This window comes from Phragmites australis, chromosome 3 (assembly GCF_958298935.1).
Source record: "Phragmites australis chromosome 3, lpPhrAust1.1, whole genome shotgun sequence".
In the NCBI taxonomy this organism is placed as follows: domain Eukaryota; kingdom Viridiplantae; phylum Streptophyta; class Magnoliopsida; order Poales; family Poaceae; genus Phragmites; species Phragmites australis.
Window position 1 is genome coordinate 14,173,921 of NC_084923.1, and position 22,862 is coordinate 14,196,782.

Below are 22,862 nucleotides of genomic sequence, written 5' to 3' on the forward strand. Positions count from 1 at the left end.
AGCCCCGAAAAGCCTACCCGACCAGGGCATCCACAGCACAGTCCATGGCCACGACCACCGCTCCTCTGCTTCCTGGAAGCTTCTTCAATCCAGCCACGCACCACCGCGGCCCGCCTTCCGATGCGCCCCGGCGGTGCCCATTCCATCCCCATCTCCGTCTCTACTAACGGCCATGCGCACATAGCTAGCTGATAGCCCCGCTTTGCCGCTTTCCGATCTGACAAAATCCCGCGCCCTTTCATCAGGCGACGACACTGAAACAGAGGAGCCGAGGAAGGAGGAGGGAAAAGCCGAAAGCCCCCGCCCCCGGTGGGTGGGCGAGCCCCGACTCGAATCTTGGCATTTCTTGGGATTCTGATGGGGCGCGCGCGAGCGGGGGCGCGGCGCTTTACGGTCTTTTGCCGGCCGGGAGCGTGTACGTGACGAGAACGCCCCCCCCCCCCCTCCCCCGGGCGAAGCTTCCCCGATGCTTCCTCTGCTTTCTTGCGCCCGCTATTTATAGCCGCCGCCGTCACTGCCAGGGGTTTAAGGTAACGCTGGCCAGTGGCCACTTCAGGTGAAGCTGAGCGAAGACGCGAGGTGAGCGTTGTTGTGGGATTGCATTGTACGTCGCCTACGTCGCCGGGTGCGGTCGTGATGGACCTGAAGAGGGCTCTGGACGTGGAGGAGGAGGTGGTGGACGGCGACGAGGAGGAGCTCGCCTGCCCCGACGCCAAGCGCCGCCGCACGTTCCTCAAGTGAGTTGCAGTGCATGCATGCTGCGTTTCCTTCCCTCGTGGGCGGACGGAATGCTCGACCTCTTGAGCCCTGACGCTTTGTGTTTTACCTCTGTCCTGTCCATTTGCAGTAGCTCGATGCAGGAGGCCATTGGCGCGCAGTACATGCAGAGGCATTTGCCCAAGCTGGAGCCGTTTCTGCGCAGAGTTGTAAGCACTTTTTCCTGTTGGCGGCCAAGATCATTGTACACTGTCAGCTTCGATGGAATTCTAATGGCACTTCCCCATTATTCAGGTGCAAGAAGAGGTGCACAATGTTCTTATCCGCCACGTTGATTCAGCAAACAGGTTAGCTTCTAAATAATGATTGCATTAGTATTTTGAAGTCCACGCTGCTTATTTCTTGTGGAACGCCATGGTAGTAGTCGTTAGTTTCTCGGTGTTATGCAGGCGCGATCCTTCCTTCTAAACCCGGTGCTCCCTACTTCTTTTCGAATCCATCCAAGCCATTCCTTTCACTTACCACTCGTGCATCCATTGACATGTTATCTTACTGGCTTGCTGCTGAAGCACTAGTGTTTACAGTAACATAGAACAGCGTAACTCTGTTGATGATTTTTCAACTGTCGCGTGTGCATCTTGAGTACTGGAATTTACTATTTTAACGTTGTAGAGTAGAATATACCCTTCTCCCGAGTTTGCTACTCAGGATGCTGTTACAGTCCCTCTGAATAGTTTGTTTTGATTGTTTCAGAATCCTGTCAATGCAGTGCTAGGTTTTAACTCTTTTACTGCTAAATCTACTTTAACACAAGTGCCAACACATATCTTTTCATTTCACTTGGTATGTGTCATGACTGAACTTGTGTTCTGCACTGTTCAGGCTCCCACTTCAACTAAAGACGAGCAGCAAACGGTACAAGCTGCAGTTCCAGGGCAATCTGCCTCAGACCCTTTTCACTGGCAACCGAGTGGAGGCGGAGAACAGGCAGCCTCTCCGCGTTGTTCTGACCGACGCTGCCAACAACCAGACAGTCACCTCTGGCCCCTTGTCCTCGATGAAGGTCGAGCTCCTCGTTCTCGACGGCGACTTCAACGCCGATGAGCGGTTGGAACACACCGAGAAGGAGTTCAACGAGAGCATAGTGTTTGAAAGGGAAGGCAAGAGGTCACTCTTGTCGGGCGAGGTGATAATCGTGCTTGAGAAAGGCGTTGCTTCCATCCGGGACATCTCTTTCACGGATAACTCCAGCTGGATAAGGAGCAGGAAGTTCAGACTTGGCGCGAGGATCACTCGGGCCAGTTCGATAGACGAACGGGTGCAGGAAGCTGTGAGCAATCCTTTCCTAGTGAAGGATCACCGTGGAGAAGGTAAGATGCTAGTATACACTTTTTAATTGCCACAAATTTGTGTTCATGAAACATTCATCCTTGTGGTTTTTGAATTAGCTACTGACTGAACTTTCTTAAATTCAGTGTACAAGAAGCACCATCCTCCTGCATTAGCTGACGACGTATGGCGCCTGGAGAAGATTGGAAAAGACGGCGTTTTCCACAAGAAGCTTGCTGACTTCGGAATTCACACTGTCCAAGACTTCCTCAGGAACTTAGTGATGGATCAGTATGGACTGCGCAGTGTAAGAAACCTACCCTATCACATGATATTCTGCTTCAGATTCACTGGAGGTTCCATTCTCATCCTGTGCTATGTTCCCATTTTCAGTTACTTGGAAGTGGAATGTCGAACAAGATGTGGGACTCAACCGTCGAGCATGCCCGGGAGTGCCTGCTGGACGACAAGCTCTACTCCTACTGCAGCGGCCATGCAATCGTTCTCCTGTTCAACTGCATCTACGAACTTGTTGGCGTGATCGTTGGGAGCCACTGCTTCACGTTGAATGCCCTCACTCCAACACAAAAGGTAAACAACTGAACAAACGAAAGGCGTAATCACATTTCGAACAGCACCTGAACCTGTTGCGCACACGTTGCTTTTGCAGGCGCTGGTGGCGAAGCTGCAGCAGGACGCGTACAAGTTCCCAAACCGCATAGCAGAGTTCAAGGTGCAGTCGCAGAGCGCCGACCAGTCGTCGCACACGGTCCAGGCCCCGCCTGCGGCCGTGCCTGGCTCAGCGAGCACACAGATGCCCAGCCTTCCTCAAGGTGTCCATTGCTTCCCAGCAGGCGAGCCGGGCTCACAGGACGGGCTGCTGAATTCGCTCCACCACCAGCCGCTCAACGAGGCCCTGGAGGACGTGCTGCGGTCGGCCGGCGGCGCGTACCAGCCTAACGAGCTGTGGTACCCGTCGTTCGGGGCGGGCGGCTTCGACGCGAGGGACCCGTTCGACGTGCAGTTCAGCAGCTCGCACCCGTGCGGGCTGCTGCTCTCGAGCACCGGAGCGCGGCTGTGAGGAGGTGAGCGCCCAACGTTTCATGACGTCTCGCCGGAGACGCCGCTGTTCAGCTCTGCGTTTCCGCGTTGCATTGCGCGAAAGGACCCGAGTAATGGCGCCACCGTTTTGGTTGGACGCTGAGCGCTGCTGCTGCAGTGCTGCAGAGGGGAATGCATGGGTCAGGTCCATCAAACTGTCTGCTAACATTCACAAGTTCTTGTTGTTTGCTTCGTGTCTGGGAGAAAGGCAAAGCTGCTGGTGCAGAGAAGATAATACTGCTCCAGTGCAAGCGGTAGGATCAGATGTGATCTTTGTCATTTTGGGATGTACATGAGTCATGAAAAAGCACTGCTCTGGGGGCTCTGACTGTTCACCAGAGTCCTATGTGTGTAAAATCATAAAAGGTGCTTTGCTGTTACCCCTCTTTCATTTCTGTCATTGTGACATTGTATGTTGTAGTTTCAGGTTTTTCTTTTTCGGTTTGTGAAATCGTGTTGCAAGCTCGTAAGCCGTTTCAGGGTGCCCACTTCTAATCTTTCTCTGCTCGTAACCAACAGTGAAATGAAAGGCTTCCATAGTAGAACAGTAGATCGTACATATGCTCTCTTATGTCTAAAATGGACATGGGGGCTGGGAGTACTGGGCATCAACAAGCAAATATTTCAACATTTCAGTTCTTCAGGTCAAGGTAGTTGGCATGGTTGATGACTTCTTCCAGCACACCATACGGATGTGCTGTAGCCGTATATCTCTTGCCCTCAGATTACTACTAGGGAAAAAGTTATAAAAAATGATGTGTCATATGAATGCATCCAATCATTCTCACAGCACCAGGAGAGCAATACGTTTCTGCTACACCGTATTTTGACAATTCAACCGTTAGCTGAGGGTAGGTAGTACAAGGACATAAGTTTTTTCAGAATCAACACACATGGCATCCAGGTTGCAACATTATACACTCACAGAGTCGCAGATGGGATTGAAAATCGAAATGAAATCACAAACACGATAAGAGCCAGTCCAGTCAGATACCAAATACTGTCCTAGAGTTGATCAGGGTGCAATAAAACATCAGTTATGTTCGGCTCCATGCAAAATATGTTCCAAAGAACAAGGAGCCTTGCCTCAAACATTGTTAAGCTAGTCATTTCTCTTTAGATACGGGTTCACAAGACTACAGGATTGAAATTCGGTCATCTACCTTCCCAGAGCAAATGAAAATTTTCACCTCGCTGTTGATAGACACCAAGCTTGTTAGCATCTAAATTTGTTCACTTTAGGCTAGACTGCAGTTAGTTTCACCAAATAATACTTGGATCCAACAACAAACAGATTATTCTCCTCTTCTTACATGGCACACAAAACTGAACCAGAAGACCAGTTTTCATGGACAAGGACCAGCAATTCCTATTAGTAATTTCACCTACAAGTTGTTGAGCGGCTAGATCTTTTACCTTCCATTGCATCCTTCTTTTTCCTACAGTCTGAACAAAGATAAGGACCACCCCAAGGTGTTGATGGGGCAGAGCAGCAGCCACCTACATTGTCCATCATTAAACCTTCGAACGCTTCTTGGTCCACTTGGCAGATCGCACAGCGAAATGGGGGCAGATTTGCTTTAGATGGAAGATTCCTACCCAACCTGCAAAACAGTATAGATGGCAAGTTAGGGCACTATTGAACAGGCTCAAATGACCAGGGCGTTCCTCTACACAAAGACCATTTACCTTAAGAAAAACCATCAATCAGCAATAGATCTCAACAATCAAACAGGCAAAGTTAATAAGAGAGGCATGTGATGGCTATAGATTGGAACAGCCTGAATGAGATGCTCATAATAGTTTAAAGAGTTTCTTTTTTCTGTTCTAGCACTCACCGAGTCACCGTACATGGGAACCTGGACCTTTTACTGAAATACAACAAAGACAATAGGAATGGTGGCATGCAATCAAAGACTCTAGTGTGGTTCAAACAAAAGGGAGCATACAATTAAAAATTCTAGACCATATATTACTGCAAAACAACTGCAAACTAACAAAACTGATATTCCTTTTTATATTGCAAAAGACCTCGAACTGGAAGAAGCAAAAATGACACACAAATGCTATATCCAATAGAAGTTTATCTCAATATCCTCATCAACCATATCCACAATGCGACAAGCGATCTATTATTAGAATATTACTTAGCCCTTTTCCCTTGTTTACTTTTTTAGTCCTCAACCAAACACAAAAGAATAGGTTGTGCCAGTGTGAGTATATACAGTGGCATTTCCCAGTACACCAGATCTAATGGAACATCAAACCATACCGAACCAAGAGAGAATGGAAAAACTAGGATCCTAATGTCTACCACTGACTCTTAAGTCCAGACGTGAACCATACTTAGCTAACGAAAATAATTTCTGTAACACCAAGCACAAAGGCATGAGACCGAAACACACTACATAAGATAATCCATGAATAAATGTGTACTTTACAGGTTTTTCATTAAGTACAAGCTACAGAGAAATAAGGTTTGACAAATCCCCCCTCTAACACCCAGAGGCACAAATACAAAAGGGGGAAAAAAGGCAACCAGTTTATCGGCAGAGAAGAATTCAATTATTGGGTGCAAGTATGGGACAACTTGTTCATACACCATATCTTATGTCATAAAACTAAATCAGGGACATGCGATTAGTGAAGTATCAGAAATGAATCAGTGACAACACAAATTCACATATGGCATGGCAAAAACTGCATGACTAAGAATGCGTAATTGTGTATTGAACTGCTAAAAGGGGAAGCAGAAAAACATGAACTGCAAGAGAAAAATAAGAACATGCCTTTCTTCCAACATTGCAGATCCGTCCTCAAATAATTCTTCCACAGGGCTAAATGAAGCAGATTTGTCTCCAAGCTTTCCGACAGAACTATGCGACCTCCTACCAAAAAGAAGAGACCTCAACTTGTTCTGATTTTTCTTTGGAGACAATGGTGGTGGCGTTGAACAATGATCAGACGCGATAATGTCAACAACCACACAGGTGGTGTCATCCTTCAATCCGCTTGTCTTCAGAGCTTGCTGTACAAGCAAGATGGATACAGATTAGATGATAGAGGCAGTCAAGCATAACAGAAAGAGTACAGGATGATGTAATAACTCAGCCACACGCATAATCACCTTAACAACAAGCTTTGCAGCCAGTTCTGCAGGCAATCCCCGACATGCCTGAGCAGCAGTCTCTGAGGACAGAGCATCCCATATTCCATCTGATGCAATTATTAGCCTTCCACCAGTATTTGGAAGCTACAATTACCGAAAGTAAACCACATGTTAGCAAAGATACATTAGGATGAGCTAAACTCCTTCCGATTGATAAAAATTCCTGATTTCACCTTCACTTGCTTGACATGTGGAATTGGCACGATGAACTCCCCGACATCAGTATCCCCAATCGACCTCGAAAGGCACAATCCACCTGGCCAGCATCGGAGAGGGCCCACCTAAAAAAGGATAAACGGCAATGAACAACAAAATTCACGCCCAGAAGTGCTTCCAAAGCTTGCAGCAGCTGTATCCTCGAATATTTTTTCTTCACCACAATCACTGAGCAGTGAGCATTACCTCCTGTCCACCGCAGAGGTTAAGCCGGCTGACCTCCCCTCCACTCGCCGTGACACGCTCACGCTCATCTGCATTCTCCTCTAGCCGGTGATCCACAGTTAGCAACGAGACATCGCCGCCCTGTGTACCCAAAATGCATCTGGAGTCTCCCACCGACGCCACAGTGACCGTGAACTCATCAACCACAACCAGGGTCGCCGTTGTCCCTGACGTCTCCCCTGCACCAATTCCCAAAGTTAACATCTTTGCAGCGAGGTTTGCCCAGACTCCCAACAGCATTGCAAGGATCACTCGGTCTCACCCTTGCGCTGGAAGTCAATGTCTGTTTTGACGAACCCTGCGACGAGCGCGCGCGGCAACGCCTGTAGCCAGTCCTCGCGGCTGATGCCCTGCGGCACGGCGCTCATCACGTGCTCCAGCAAGTGCTCCTTGCTGAAAACCGCCGCCGACACGCCATTGTGCCCGTCGAACACCTGCCAACCGCAGATCCAAGAAACCAAAAAACAGGTCATCACATTACCGAACCCGAACGAGACCAAAAAGGCAGGACAGCGAAGAGAAGAGCGCATCGTACAGCGAAGACAGAGAAGGCAGAGGATGGGTCGCCGGGGACGCGGAGGCAGTCCGGCTTGACGAGGAAATAGTCCTCGCCGCGCTTAGCGAAGCCGGAGTGGCCGTACCGCACGAGCGGGCGCTCGGAGCCGTCGCCGCGGAGCTCGCGGCCGATCAGCGTGGCCAAAGGCAGCGCCGAGAGAAGCTTCCCCTCCCTGGCGGCGCCCGCCATCGCAGCTTCTCGCCGCGGTCCTACACAAGAAGCACCACCCTCCCAAGAGCCCACCGAAACGACACCATTTCTCGCGTGGAAAAGCTCGGGTCGGCGGGGAATACCCCAAGATGGATCTGGGATCACGCGACGCGCACTCGGACTCGGAGGTCGGAGGCAATGGCGACGCAATGCCGTCGGCGACGAGCTGGGATTTGGGGAACTTGGCGAGGGGAGCGAACTGAGAAGAGACGGGAAATGGGGACGAGGATTTTAATCAGCTGATCAGAGTGAGAAGGCGGAGGCGGCTATTGTGATTTCGGAGTAAAACAAGGGGGACGGTGCAAAATTCCCTGGCCAGCAGGCGGGCAGGCAGAGTAGGGCTGCGTCTGTGCAACCGTGCTCATTAGCTGGTGGTCAATGGTGGTTTACAGCTTTTGGATTAAGATTAAGAAAGCGGTGTCTACACTGGATCTTGTTGCTGTCGTCTCGTGGTCATCAACGTGTCAGTATCTGTGCTTTGGTCACCCATTTTAAATATATGTCAAGATTAAATTATATATATATATATATATGATGACTCCATAAGTGATATTTAATAGTGTTATTATATAATGATAAGATTTATTATAAAAATATTTGTAGGTCTTAAAGAAAACACTAAGATAATTTTTAATAGTAGAGGATTCTTCATCCATCTACAGACGTTGTCCGGGGAACACCAGCCTAGAACATGATTTTCAAGTCGAAATCTTTCTTCACCTAAAACTCGGTTCCATCGGCCGAGATGTCCTCGAAGTCTACACCTTCTGAGCAGCATAAGAAGTTGAGAGAAGGCAAACGTGAGTACATGGAGTACTCAGTAGGTGTGAAAAAATATAACATAAAATCTTAAGGCAAGAAAAGTTTAACTCAAGTTTACTATATCTATGTCATCATAATCTAGGACTCAAAAAGGACTTAGAAATTATATTTACTATGTGTGATGACTCCAACATTAAAATAACAGCTTATCGAATTCTATCTGACTACCAAACGCACCAGATATCCCATATCCGGCTACCAACTCATCGGTGTATCACCACTCGACTACCCAAAACCAACCATCCAAGATCCCCACTCATCATAAAGAAGTCCAAACCCGCTCTTGACCGTGAGTATGGTTGATCGATCAGTTTTATACTCTGCAGAGGTTGCACACTTTACCCACGAATTGTGATTACCGTTTTGCTTCACACTTCTAGGGTATAGAGTCGGGGTCTCACTGTAATGCATTTACAAAGCGCCTCTAAATCTATATACACACGCTAAGGTTTTATCGCTAAAAGGGATTCTATCCACTGCAGAGGTCCCCTCTTGTGCCACGCAGTGAAGTTAATCATTTCTTCAACAACACTGACTAGCACCTCTCAAGGTCGCAGTAGAATCAAGGATCACCTTGGAAGTGACGCTGAGTTTCACCGCAATTGAGGATTATCGGGAGCAGTGAAGCGTGCCAGTGCAGTTCATGTGGAGCTGTTAAACCCTTCAACCCTATTGGTTGGCACCGTGGCTGTTACATGATCGCAATAGAGTTGATAAAATCTCGCTTAAGATGTCTTCACTGGCTGGCACCTCCCAAGGTCGTAGTAGAGTCCTCTGTCTTTTTATGACAACGCTGGCTCACACCTCCTTATGTCGCAGCAAAGTCAAACCCTTTCAACGATACTGTGCAGGCGCCTCCCAATGCCGCAGTAGAGTTAATATGTTTCTTTTGAGGAGTGGTGCGTCTGTCCACCACAAGTCAAAGATGTTCATCATTGGCTGGCTCCGCAAAGCAGATGCGGCGAAAAGCTCCGGGGTGATACTCGGTAGCTGTTGTATTCCTTCAAGTTGCAAGCACCAAGTCGAGACCTCACTCCATGATCTCGCGTGAGCTCAACTTGGTGGGGGGCATTTGTAAGACTGTATTTTGACGTAAGTGCCCATTTTCATATCTATAATATATTTGTTGATACATATGCGGGCGTATATGCATATTGTATATACATATGTATAAGGAAAAGAAAATAAAAAAGGGGCCTCTCTCACTCCAATGGGCCATATCGGCCCATGTTCGCATTGCCTTCCCCGGCTAGGCTGGCCCAACCCGAGCCGCCCTATCCTTATCCTCTCTGCTAGGAGGACCATGTGGTCTTGTGCTTCTTCTCTCCGTAGCCTCCTTCACCCACACGCGCCACAACGCTGGGCCGCCTCTTTGGACCCGCGCGCGTCCCACCAAGCCGTCGCCCCTGGCCGAGCCCCCGCGCCGCTCTGTCCCTGGGCCCGGGCCACACCGCCATGGGCGCGCCGAGCCACTTTCTCCTTCCCCTTTATCTCTGTCATGTGGACCAGGCGCCGAGCCGCTTTCTCCTTCCCCTTTATCATTGTCTATGTAAGTTTGAGTTAGCCCTGAGTCCGATTTGTTGAAGATTCGGTTGGATTTCCCGGATTTTGGGGGATTTGATTCGGTTTTCTTCGGTGGATTGGGATGGACTCTATCACTATCTCTATCCCGGGGAGCCCGAGTCGCCTCTATAAAAGCAGGGAGGGGCTCTCGGTGGAGGGGGATCGATTTTGGGGAAGATTTGCCGAAGCCTTGCCCGTGCGCTCATCTGCTGTTGCGCTCTAGGATTCTGTCGCCGCCGCCGCGAAGGCCCCTGCTGCTTCCCCATCTCTGACTAGAACGGGTTGACATCCGTTGCCGTCACTGCAATGGCTTCAACCCGAGGTGAGACCCCGACGTCATCCCCTCCTCCTCTCTAATGTTCTGCGATGGCCAGCCATCGTGCCGCGCGTGTGGCGCATCGTCGCTGGCCTGAGTCCAATCCCTGCGTGCAAATCGGGAGCGGCAGTCTAGTGCAATGTGCGCACGTGTGGTTGCTGTGCTGCGTTTGTACCCAGCCTTCATGCTGCAATGCTCTTCGCTGGTGTGATGTTGCCGTCGGTCTGTGCTGCCTTACCGTTGTGCTGCTGACTTCCTCGCCATTGGTCAATGATGAAAACTGAGGCCCAACAGTGATTCTCCCTTGTGCTTTGTGATAGCCCGGCCTTCATGCTGTCATTCTCGCCGTCGATCGGTGATGAAAAAACTTAGGCCCGACCAATATAACTCATCTTGTGCTTACTGTTGTGATGTCGTCGTGCTCGTCGGCCAGTGATGAAAAACTGAGGCGTCGATATAACTCGCCTTGTGCTGGGTCTGATGCATGCTGGTCTGATGATGTTGAGTTAAGAATGATGCCAATAGGGGCTATGATAGCCATATTGCTACCCTGGTGTCCACTTTGCCTGCTATTACCTCATTTTCTTGCCTTTGAGGAAAGGATTGTCCTTTTTGCCTTGACTGAAGGATGGTAGAAGTTATGATGTTACTATGGCTTGTTGATAGGTGCCCTCTACTACCTTGTGATGCTAATTGCAAAGTATAAAGAGAAGTGTTGTTGCTTTATTGTTGGACAAGATGGTGAATGGGGCTGCTTGTGATATGCTACTCTCTCTGTTGCTGGCTATAATCTCTATTGGTGGCTTACTTGATGTTGGGCTCTTGGTTTGTTGTCAGCCTATCTCCTAGCGTCTGATCCTATGGGTGGTTCTGTTGGTGGCTTTGCCTTAGTATTGAGCCCTCCAAACTCTCCTCTTGCCGACTATGATATTGTCCTTTGGTGCCCTGCTATGCTACTGTTGCTCGCTGGTGCCTACCCTCTGATGCATATGTTGTTACCCTTGCTGTGATCACTTGCTCTTGATGCTAACTCCAGAACATACATGCCTAAATGGTTGATGCCTTTGTGGCTCACATGTTATCCCCTTGCCTACGTGGATTTACCTTTGTGTCATAACGCCTATGTTGCTACCCGATAATGAGTACCATAAGAATATATGCCTATGTGGCCGGATCCTGTGTGACCCAAAATTGATCACCCTCGCCCTTTGTGGCACGTTGCCTTTGGAGCCAGTGGATGAGGATAAGTCCGAGGCTCGAAGAGTTGCTAGTGAGTCAAGCACGGCGTCGGAGCTCCTGATCGTGGCCAAGCGGCCATTTCCAGTAGAAGCTACGCATTGTGCTACTCTCCTAGCCCACCTTTTAACACATACATATACAATTCTGAGGCCTACGTGGCCGATGATGATCCGGTATACATAAACAATCCAAAAGCTCATGCTAGATTGTTGTCCCATCCTCTATTGTTTTATTTCTAACGCTTACTTTGCTTAGTCTTTGTTGTATGTGACTACAGCCTTGCAAACTTAGAGACGATCTCGGTATGACGACCGCCAGCGCACTTAATCGGAGGTAGCCCGATGACGGGCATAATTAACCGGAGAGCCTCACGAGGCCACAGGAACCAAGACGAAGCGATCATAAAAAATCATAATTCAGATAGCGTGTGCGTTGTGGAGTAAAACTTTGTAATCGAAAGATGTACTTTATGAATTCGATGCAAATGAATAAAGTTTACAATTTCATTACATTGTCTTCTGTCTTTCGTATACAATGTATACTGGCACGCCCGTAATACTACATACATACAAAGTTACAAATACAAACTTGAATGCAAGTTTCCCTTGCGCGAAACATCGTCAATTGTGGTAGCAACAAATGAAGCGTTAAAAGCTGAGGAAAAGATTTGGCAAGATTAGAGAATCATCCTGAAATAATATTTGTACAAAATTAACCCTACGTTGGTTTGATTAAAAACATACAAATTTGATTCCAATCCGTATCGTTGTTGGAGAGAAGATAGAAAAGAATTTAATAAATACATAAATAGAACATAATTACAATCAACATTGGTCAAAAATTAATTATGGACCTTCATAAAATTAATCATAAGACTCAATACATGATCGCAAACAACGCTGGTCAATATGCAACCACGGTAAAAAAAAGACATAAAAATTCTCTACGTAAATTTTTCCATTGGTTCTAATTTATCCAGAGAAAAAAATTCATAAATTTTTTGTGCATAAAATGTCATTATTTGGGCCACATTAGTCAATTAAACCAATGCATAAAAGAAACGTAAGTTCATTGGGAAAATCACTTGAGAGAAATAATCATGAATTTTGTACATTAAATATTATTTAATTGGGATATTAACATTAGTAATTCCAGTGCATAAAGGGAAACCGTTAAAATCACTGGAAAACACTTTAAAATAAAAAAAGCCCAAAATTTTTGGCATGTCGACCCAACCCAGCCTGGCAGCCAAAAATGCGTTCGTGCCCGTGTGCAGCCCATTGTCTCTAGCACCAGTCCAAAGGCGCAGACACATGGAGCACAGCCCCGGAGGGCAAGTCCGATCCAGAGGGAGAGCGCAGCCCCCTCAGCCACGTACTCTGGCCCAACCGATGGTCCCATTACGATTTTGCCGCAACAAAAAATGGAGATCGATGCTTGAAACCCTAACCCTAACTCATTCGATCCTCCCACTTCAAAGACACTGCGACCGTGAGAGAGCTGAGCGGATCTGAGTGCTCCAGCAGCACAACGCTGCCAGTAAGAGAGAGAGAGAGAGAGAGAGAGAGAGAGAGAGAGAGAGAGAGAGAGGAGAAGCATAGATGAAGGAAAGCTGCCACTGCCATGAAGGAAATGATGCGCGGCTCTATCTAGTAGTTCCATGATGGCAACTAACCGCGTGCGGTGAAAGGAGGACACCGGCAGAGCTCCGATGTGCACAGGTGAAGGGAAGGACGACAAGGAGACATCGGCGACTAAGAAGGTCCACACGTGACCGACAAGAAAAGGATTAGACCTGCCTGGGAGCTGGGACTATGAGACTCCGGCAACCTCACCATCGACAACATGATCAAAAACGTAAGTGGTTCCCCCTCCTCTTGATTGATTAGGATTTCCCGATTTAGGGATCAGGTTTTAGGGTTAGGGATTTATGGGAAATTTGGGCTCGAAATTTTGGGAATTTCCCTTTAGGGTTTCGGTTTAGGACAAGAAAATGAGGATTTAGGGTTTTGGATTGGGGAATTAGTGATGTTCTTTAGGATTTGCAGTAGAGTTTCTCGAATTTCCCCAATTTTCCTCCTTCTTGATGCTCCCTGAGACAAAATCTTGCCCTAAAACCCTCAAACTGAGTCGAATAGCACACAAGAATATGCAAATGTGCACAAATTACAACTAATCCAAGCCTGATTGGCTTTAAAACATGAATATATGCACATAACCATGACGTAAACTCATTGGTCAAGCTTAATTGGACATGAAAAGAGCTTAAAACGATATTAGACGAGGTTATTAGGGCTAACCATGGACTAATTGATCCTACTTTAACATTAATTAGCACCAATTTTATCAAACTTGAGGCCAATTAACCCTAAATGAAGAACAATTGTGCATAAAAGTGGCATGAGTTCATTAATCCGAGCCGGATTAGGACTTAATAGAACTAATAGACCATGAATCATGAACATAAGTATGAAAACAATCTAATCTGTGAGCAATTTGCCTTAAACCAAAACCAATTTGGCATTAATTGGATCTAATTATCATCAACAGAGGTATAACATGATTAACAAAGGGTAATTCGCATCATGAGAGATTAGCTCGAGGCCTAACCCAATTGAATTGGGGCTAATGGGTTCATAGCAAGGCTAACAAGGCTCTTATGCCAAAATTGATTTAGCCTTAAACATGAACACCAATCTAATACGGAAGCGTGACGTTACATACCCGATTGAATAGAGGCTATTATGGTCTTGATTTGTCAGTGTAGTAGATGTCGGCATGAGTAGAAGGACGTTAGCTTCATGTAGCTAATTGGTGGCACGTAATCGTGGATGAATTTGTTGCTGGACATGCAGGAGCTATTGATGGCGATGACGATGGCAGTGGCGACCTTCACCCCGTAGTGATGCTCTTAGGATCGGTTAGGGTTTGAGAAGGATAGCTAGAGCTCGCATGAATAGGATAGCTTCTGCTAGAGTCTCCCGTTCTGATTATATAGAGTCACATGGGATGGGACCACAACCAGTACATGGTTGGTTGTGCCCCTGATCAGGGCACATGGTGGGGATGGACTCCCCTAAATCTCTCAGTTTTAGTTGGAACATGGAAAATGTTATGAAGTCGAGATCAATATGCAACAGGGTTATGTCTCCGCGTCGGCACCACACTGGGACCTATGGAAAATGGCATCACAGACTTGCTGTACTCGTCGCTGGTCGCATTTTGTGCAGTGCGCTGTGTACGTAGTTCTCTGGTACATTATGCTGCGCCATTGCCGCACCGCACGGTAAGATAGCTTAGCGGAGTATTTGCATCAGTACTTCGCTCTGTTGCATAGAAGTGACTTCTTAGCTATTCTGTTACAAGCGTTGAGTTGCAGCCCGCGGCGCCTGCGGCCATGAGGGTTTGAGCGGCCATGCAAGCAGCGATAGACGAGAGGAAACATAATTTTTTATTATTTTATATTTCAAAAATAAAAAATGCAAAACTATCATTTGAAAAATTTGCAAAAATAGGCCATTGTCGCCCTTCCAATGGGACACCTTTAAAAAAATAAAGATGTCATCTTTCCAATAAGCGATAGCTTAAAAAATCAAAAGCACACTGCGTTCTATGATCTCAAAATTAAAAACCTATCAAAATAGTAATAAAAAATTCTGTAAAAAAGTGTACGTTGTAGAGGATACTATGATCTAGCTCTAAGAAAAATTTAGACAAAAATATGAATTTTACAATGAGGAAAAAAAAGACAAATTTCGTTGTATACAATTTGTCAGACTATGTACAATAAAATTTATCTTTTTTGTTTTTTATTGTAAGTGTAATTGTTTGAGTTGAATTTTTTTTTTAGAGATAGATTATACCATCCTCTATAACATATACTGTATTTTTTAAATTCTTCATGACTATTTCAATATTGTTTTGAATTTTGAGAGCAATGAAATATAATAGTTTTTATTTTTTAACCAATCACTTGTTGAAAAGGCGACATCTATATTTTTATATTTTTTCAAATGGACGTCTAGTTTTGCTATTTTTTGTTTTTCGAATTATAAAAATTAAAAAGGCGCAGTGGGGGCAACTATTCGTCGTCCGTGGTGGTGGGCTCTTGTGTAGCGAAAACGATCGGACAGATCCATGTTATCGACTGGGCCATGTCTAGTTGCAGGTTCAAATGGGCCAGTAGATCAGCTAAGCTGGCCCATCTGGAAGAACTGAAATATAAGTATTGGGCCTACCTTTTTGTGTTTCCTTTTCGGCAGGATTGCAGAATGAGACCACCACCATTCACCAGTTTAATATGTTAGTATGTTATGTTTATAATGCGTGCTTTTCTTTTCTAGTAATAAGTACAATATCTGTACTTGCTCTACCTTTGCAAATTCTCTCTGCTAAAACCAAACCAAATGGAAAACAAGCACGAAGTTCCAGTTACACATTCATCATTGCCCGACAATATGTAAGTTAAGAAACAGGCACAATTCTGACCAATTTCCACCCAGAAATGCATGAGACGACATGCAATTTTAAGTGATGCTCGAAAGCAACAACCAGAGGTGTCCAGCAGATAAACATAAAATTTGCATGTTCAGGTTCATCTCATCTCTTAGCAGGCACTGCAACTGCACAGCAAAGCCATCGTTCAGGTCGCTCTGCATTCTCAGTAACGTAAAATTTCAATGCAAGTTAGGGTGTTGGCTGTACGTTGCATTAGCTGAAACGAACCTATATCACCAGACATTATTGTTATGAACTTCATGGAGAGTGGACCTATGGAAATCATATGCTGATTGAAAAGAATTGCAACCAAAGCAAAAGTGACACTCATAAGGATGCTCGATAGCAAGAATTGAAGGACATTGCAAAAGAACCTTTATCAAAAGATAAAAGCGTTCGACTAGAGGAATTAGGCACCAGCTTTTGATCAATCGATTTCCTTTCTTTTCATTATATATTATGAACAAGATACTAAGATTAGCAAGACTCAACATTGCCTGATAGGCCAATAAAAAAAGGTCAATGGCCTCACACACCAGTTGTTGAGATCACAACTCACCACACTGACACAATCAATTGGGTTTATTGTCACTCATTGCTGTACTCGAGAACAACCTCGCAATCTCTCATGACAAACGCTGAAAAAAGCCAAAAAAAATGCACACGATCATTGTAAGAGTCCTACTTTGTACCAGCTTGTCTTCCATTTGATGAAAGCCTTCTGCTATCGCTTCTGCTTAAAGGTTGCCTAACAGACCTGTTTGAACCGTTGGAGGCTTTTCTTGACGCTGATGGTATTTGAGAATGAATTGGTGTCCTGATGTGTAAATGCATGGGACAAAAAAATTAGTCTTTCAATTGAAAGAAGTGATGATGATCTACCTGTATGTTCTTTGTTTTCTCTCTTTTTCAAAACAGTTCAAAATTACGGGAACATATAACAGAAGATGTTTAGACAAAAAAGATACACAATATTATATGTACTCCATACTAAAAAAGTTCTCAGACGTCCAGTGACCCTGTGATTAACCTTAGCAAACAACATTCTTAAAATTATTGTGATCCACATTCATGAATGGAACGTTCCACCGCTTCTATTCAAATTAAGCAAAATTCAAACTGTATCTTCTAAAACTGAAGTTAAGATATTGTGCTAATGTGTTGTACTATAGCTCAGGGGCGAAGCTAGAGCAAATAAGACCTTGGTGCACCAATTCATCAACTTATAGCAATGCATAAATTTTCAAACAATATTTCACTAAATAATATTGTGCTGTCTTTTGGTTTTGGACGCTGGTGCATGTGCACCATGGTTGGTCAATGTGGCTTCACCACTGCTGTTGCCCATGCAAAATGAAGTCATAGTTTATAATACACTGTAAAGTTTTGAGAAGTAGCTCGTAATTTAAATCTACTGGAACGAGTTCTTATGTGTGCTCTGTTTTCCGTGATGCCAGATAAGGTAATACACAATATTATTTGCTGCAATATAGATATTGTTAATGCCAAAAACAGTTACCTGGAATCTAAGCTGTCTCTTATCTTGGTTTGCGGTTTCTTAACCTTCGATCCACTCTCACTAATTGAGTTAGTCATGCTTTGGACATTGAGCTGCCATAGTGCGTCTGATTCCGAGGAATCACTTGTTGCCATGTCAATGTCATCAGAATCATCAGTATTTGTAGAGGAAAATCGTGGCCTTTGCTGTTCAAGCTCATGGTCGTTCTTTTGCCTTGTGTTATTTCTCTGGTACTGCTTCTCCCTCATACCTGAATGATATCTCTGGTAAAAGAAGTCAGGTAAAGCTGCATTGTCCCCCTCCCAATCACTGACTGGGTTTTTGTTGTTCACTACAACCTTATCTATCCAATCCCCACCAACTGCTTCCCTTTCATCTCCCATCTGAAAATTCACCCTCAAATTGCTATCTGGCCACGAAGGAGAATCATTTGATGTTAATAAATCTTGGAGATCAAAGCTTGGTTTCTTTTGCCTCAATGTAGGATTGGCTCTAACCTGGAAAAAAAGACAAACACATGATTCATGATCATACAAAAGTATTGAAGAATCATATGGCAGTTGAAATGGCAAGGGTGCATGATCATAATTCACTATGCCACATATCATTGATTACCAAACAATATGGATTGCAAAGGGTATATAGTCGTAATGGAGAAGTCAGAACATTGCTACCTCTATGTTTCCGACATCCTCCATTGGTTGTCTGAAGTTAGTTTGGCTAGATAGTAAATCACAACTACCCTGCCGCCTAATTGAAAAACCAGGCGAAGGCATCTTCATGTTAAATGCCTCAGAGTCGCGGCTCGTGTTTTGCTCCAATCCTGAATCTTTTGCCGCTAATGCTGATTCGAGTCGACCAATCTGAACATAAACAGAGGACGTAAATATCTTGAATATATCAAAGGCGGTAAGAAAATATGATAGATTAATATAATAGAAGAAATAAACCTGCTCTTTTAGCTCTCTAACTTCTCCGGGTTCTTTATTTAGTCGAGCAGCACCAAGTTCAACAGTTGATACACGCTCGGCAAACTTCAAGGTGCTGATTGTTTCTCCTACAGCATCACCCTCTGGGCTTATATGAACAAACATCAAGGTTTTGGCCTGGCCTCCTGTTGATAAATCGATATAGTCCAGTTAAAAAGGAATGCTCACTATACTCAGCAGCTAGCACCGTACGAAGAAATTGCAAGAGAGTTATCTTACCGAGTGAATCTTGGAGGAGTTGTGTTAATTTACTATTCCTGTAAGGTACATGTGCATTCTTGTGGGCAAGCGAAGCAATTACATCCCCTAAGGCTGACAATGATTTGTTGATATGCTGTGCTTCTTTTAACCTTTCTCCAGTGACCTCTGATTTATCAACCCGTTCACTGCCTGCAAGATCAACTAAATGCATGCAGCCACGAAGAGTGGTCCCTGATGTCAAATCTCTTCCCTGAACATGAACAGTTAAACAACTGCAAGATTACAAGAATATTGCATTATTTACATTATTATGTTAAAATAACTTGAAGTGATTTGATAATACATAAAGGTCGCGAAGTTACCTGTGGGAACGACTGCTCCGGTCATTTAGTGCAGTGGCACCAACAGCACGATTCTTCTGTCCAATATTCATCAGTTCCATGACGTCCATTGTTGACGCCACATGGACAAGGCTTGCATCCGGCACATTAAGCCCATTCTGAGAGTTACTCCGAATCTCTAATGTATATATTTGTTAAGGAAATCAATGTCACGTGACAGCATCATAATCCAGGTGAACACAATTTATAAAACATAAAAGAAAGTGACATAATTTGATAGAAATATCACTGCAGTAAGGATATCTTTTGTTCAGACCATCATTGACAAGGAGATCCCTGACTTGTTCATTATAAATCTCAATCATTTGCACAGCAATATCATAAATGAAGGTTCCTTTTCTTTGTTCAGCAAGCTTAAACAGATCGCCAAGTGCCCGATAGTTGACACCTTGGGTTTGCTCAGTCATGTTCTTGGGCCCACTCTATGTAAAACCATCAGAAAGGATGTTAAGATATACAAAGGACCACAGTGATAATACAGCTTGCGAAATCTCGTAGTAGATGTTATTCACACACTTTGGGAAAATTATAGGTGTGCATAACTCACCATTGTGTATGTCTTCCCTGATCCAGTTTGGCCATATGCAAAGATACAGACATTGTATCCATCAAGAACCGAGCGAATAAGGGGTTGGGTATCTAAGAACACCTCATCTGTGCAAGGGAACTATGTGGGTCTTCTTCTATTTAATGTATTAAAAAAATGAGAAACAGGGTTCAGGTAGAAAACCTTGTGTTGCTGATGGGCCAAAAACCTTATTGAAGCTAAAAGTTTTTCGGGCTTCCTTTCCAGATTTTGAAGAAGTGACTATGGTTATGTTGCCCTCGTCGATGGAACCCAAGGTAGAAGGACTGACTTGTCCAGGTAAGAAGGGTCGTACCCTGCAATATACCCTGATACTGCCTATAGACAAGAAACATAAAATTAGGACTGCACATTTTCCTTTTTGCACGTAAATATTCAATGTAACAAGCGCACCTTTAAGATCCTGAACCTGATTGTATAGCTTTCTATTTTCTTCAAGAACTTTGTGATAACCTGAAGCAGCGTGAGCCAGGCTAAACAGATGCCTTCCTGAAATAAAATTTGCAAAAATGTACTTTATTAAAGTAGTTAGTTAATGAATAACCAGAATTTCATAAGCACATTCATATTACCAAGAATGTTAAGGTCTTCAGAGTACTTCATTTGCATAAACTCCATGCCCGCTTTTGTAGTTATCAGATCAGCCTTAAGTTCCTAAAGACCACAAGAACCATGAACGTTTATGTAACCACTATAAAGATATTGAGGAAAAAATGAGCACTGAAAAAGTACCTCAACGTTCTTTGACTGTTGTTGAAGTATTGAATGTTGCTTCAGTGCCACTTCTCTAGACGTTTCTTTTTTTGTTTGTTTATGTTTACAATAAACTTCTGTTGTATCCATCTACAGAGAAGAATACCAAAGAAAATTTTGGATGTAAGCTAAAAATAGTAGCATAGTTATCTTAACTATGTTTGTGATAGCAGCAGGAGTTAATTGATGACTAAGAGGAAATACAGTTCAAGCATCTTAAATAAGAGTTATTTACAACTTGCCTTTCTCTCACTAGGATTGGGAATGGCCTCAACAAGAACCTTCGATTTCGAAAAGGATTTGGTCCTGTCAGTACCATTTTTTAGAGTCGCTTTTACCTGTTCCAGTGTATTGAAATTTTGATTATTATATTACCAATTGCATGCTCTACATATTGCCATATGTCAGTTTGCAGAAGGATTTCAAAGCCAACAGATAAAAATTAGACAAACGGTACCAAACATACCAATTCATTTTGACTGCTCAAACGATTCTCGAATTCTTCAACAAGCTTGCTCAGCATGGACTCCAAGAGCTGCATACAAACGACAGCGTAAGAACTTCGTGGAACCAGTAATCTCATAAAAAAGTAACCGATTAGAATATACTCCATTGAACTGGTAAATAGCTCACAATAAAATGGGGAAGCAGATTGGCCTACCTGTGGAATTTCATCCGGCCTCTTATCGGACAAAACTGCACTAACCAACATTTTCAGCGGACGCGACGTCGACTGTTTGGAGACACATACACAATACCAGCAGTTTAACCAGATTTCATCTAGAAAGAGAAGAGAACGCAGCTTCGAAGAACGTGGAGCTAACCATGTCACCGGAATCAAGATGAGTATCGCCACTGAATCCAGCCTCCTCATAAGGCATTTCGCCCTCATTCATCGATTGGCACCTCCGGAACGGCTCGGAGTTCTTCCTCACGAAGGACTTGCCGGAAGCCGACGGCTTCAGGTTCCCCCCGTACTTCCACGGCCCGGTACCACCGCATTGCTTCCAGTCACCGTACGACTTCAGTGCGAGGACGCAGTTCACCACCCTGGAACTTTTCCCTCCCTGCACCCAGAAAGGCAAAAAGGAGCATCAAGGTCACAGGCTCCACGAGTGTGTTAAAAGCAACGATGCGTGGATAAGTTGCTGCAGCTGCAAGCAAAGCCAGGTGGTGGCTCCCCACCCGCTCGCTCCGACACGAACCTGCTCCAAATCGGAGGCCTCAAAGCACGGCAGGCCAATCTCCTGCGCCGCCACCAGGAAATTGCGCACGTTCTCGAAGTACTGGAACGCCAACAGCGCTGCGCCGTCGGGCTGCAGCACGGAGTCCGCCGCCGTGTTCACGACCACCTGCAATACGAGCGCGTAGCACAACGAGCACCGTCACGCCACAGTGGCAACAGCGGCGGCGGCGGCGGGAACGAAACAAATTGACGAACACAAGGAGAGCGCTTTGCCTTCGGGACGGCGCCCGGGTGGACCCGGTTGAGCGCGCCGCAGAGGATCTGGCCGTTGCGGAGGCCGAGGCGGAACTCCTCCTCGGACGGCTCCTCCGGGAGGTCGCGCGCGGCGATCGCCCCCACCGTGCGGCGCAGCCATCCCGCCGCCTCGTTCCGCCTCCCCGCTGCACCCACGAGCCGAAACAAACAAAGCTGAGAAACGCACGAGCGAGCCAGCCAGCCGAAGCGGCGAAACAAAACCCACTCGGACTAAACCGCACCGGCTTCCTCGGCCCTGCGGGAGGCAAGGTCGCGGTCGCTGAGGCGGCACCCGTGCTGCCGCAGCACGTCCTCCACCAAGGCGGACGCGGAGAGCGAGAGGATCGCCGCCGCTGCCTCAGCCATGTCCTCCCCCACACGAGGCGCTGCGGTCGGCTGGTTCGGTTTGAAATGGGCAGTGGAATTAAGCGGTTGCGGAGTCCATTAATGGGCGCTGCGTCGTCCTGCCTGCGTGGTGGTTTTGTGGGGGTGGTTATAATGGAGGGGAGGGGAAGGGAGTCGGGGGGAGGTGGGAGCTTTGTGGGCAGCTTGCTCGCTTGCTTGCTTTTCTTTCGGCTGTTTCGGGTTTAAAATTCTCTACTGTCCCTAAAATAATATTGAGTTCCGTGTCATTTTTTTCTATTTTATTTCAATCTAATAAAAACTCATATTTTGTTATTTACTCTCGTTTTTTTAGCTTTATCGGTTTGTTACTGGCTATAAATATAAAAATAATTTTACTAATAAAAATAAATAAATAAAATTAGAAGAAAAATTGACACATAATCTATTCCTTTTTCAAATCCATCTAAAATCAAACTACATCATTACTTTCGATGTATTCATTCGACGACGCTTTATAACGTATGTATATCTGCATACTTTAAGTGCATTGTGATCATGACTCCCGAGCTCCAGCATTAAGTAGTTAGGTTCGGGAGCCGATTAGTTACTGCTAATCATCAGCCCTTCC

General features: G+C 45.3%; 3 protein-coding genes across 3 annotated transcripts; 1 reads left to right on the forward strand and 2 right to left on the reverse strand.

Annotated features, from left to right (window-relative positions):
• Positions 1–620: 620 nt before the first annotated feature.
• Positions 621–3,527, forward strand: LOC133911003 (calmodulin-binding protein 60 D-like). The gene is made up of 7 exons (XM_062353236.1): positions 621–737; positions 848–926; positions 1,012–1,064; positions 1,600–2,087; positions 2,193–2,353; positions 2,440–2,637; positions 2,717–3,527. Exons 1-7 carry the CDS (start codon positions 637–639, stop codon positions 3,125–3,127), a joined length of 1,491 nt encoding a protein of 496 aa, XP_062209220.1. The 5' UTR covers positions 621–636; the 3' UTR covers positions 3,128–3,527.
• Positions 3,528–4,324: 797 nt separating this feature from the next.
• LOC133912322 (probable protein phosphatase 2C 33) lies at positions 4,325–7,876 on the reverse strand. Its single transcript, XM_062354990.1, has 7 exons — positions 7,293–7,876; positions 7,020–7,191; positions 6,719–6,936; positions 6,490–6,597; positions 6,275–6,400; positions 5,937–6,175; positions 4,325–4,751 (listed from the first exon to the last, which is right to left on the reverse strand). The coding sequence occupies exons 1-7, from the start codon at positions 7,500–7,502 to the stop codon at positions 4,529–4,531; spliced, it is 1,296 nt and encodes a 431-aa protein (XP_062210974.1). The 5' UTR covers positions 7,503–7,876; the 3' UTR covers positions 4,325–4,528.
• Positions 7,877–16,389: 8,513 nt separating this feature from the next.
• Positions 16,390–22,415, reverse strand: LOC133912323 (kinesin-like protein KIN-14F). The gene is made up of 19 exons (XM_062354992.1): positions 22,132–22,415; positions 21,869–22,035; positions 21,615–21,761; positions 21,234–21,476; positions 21,071–21,142; positions 20,876–20,944; positions 20,652–20,747; positions 20,389–20,499; positions 20,229–20,310; positions 20,050–20,145; positions 19,801–19,974; positions 19,618–19,724; positions 19,312–19,492; positions 19,032–19,191; positions 18,688–18,941; positions 18,430–18,593; positions 18,154–18,342; positions 17,480–17,976; positions 16,390–16,777 (listed from the first exon to the last, which is right to left on the reverse strand). Exons 1-19 carry the CDS (start codon positions 22,253–22,255, stop codon positions 16,642–16,644), a joined length of 3,069 nt encoding a protein of 1,022 aa, XP_062210976.1. The 5' UTR covers positions 22,256–22,415; the 3' UTR covers positions 16,390–16,641.
• Between the last annotated feature and the right edge of the window lie 447 nt (positions 22,416–22,862).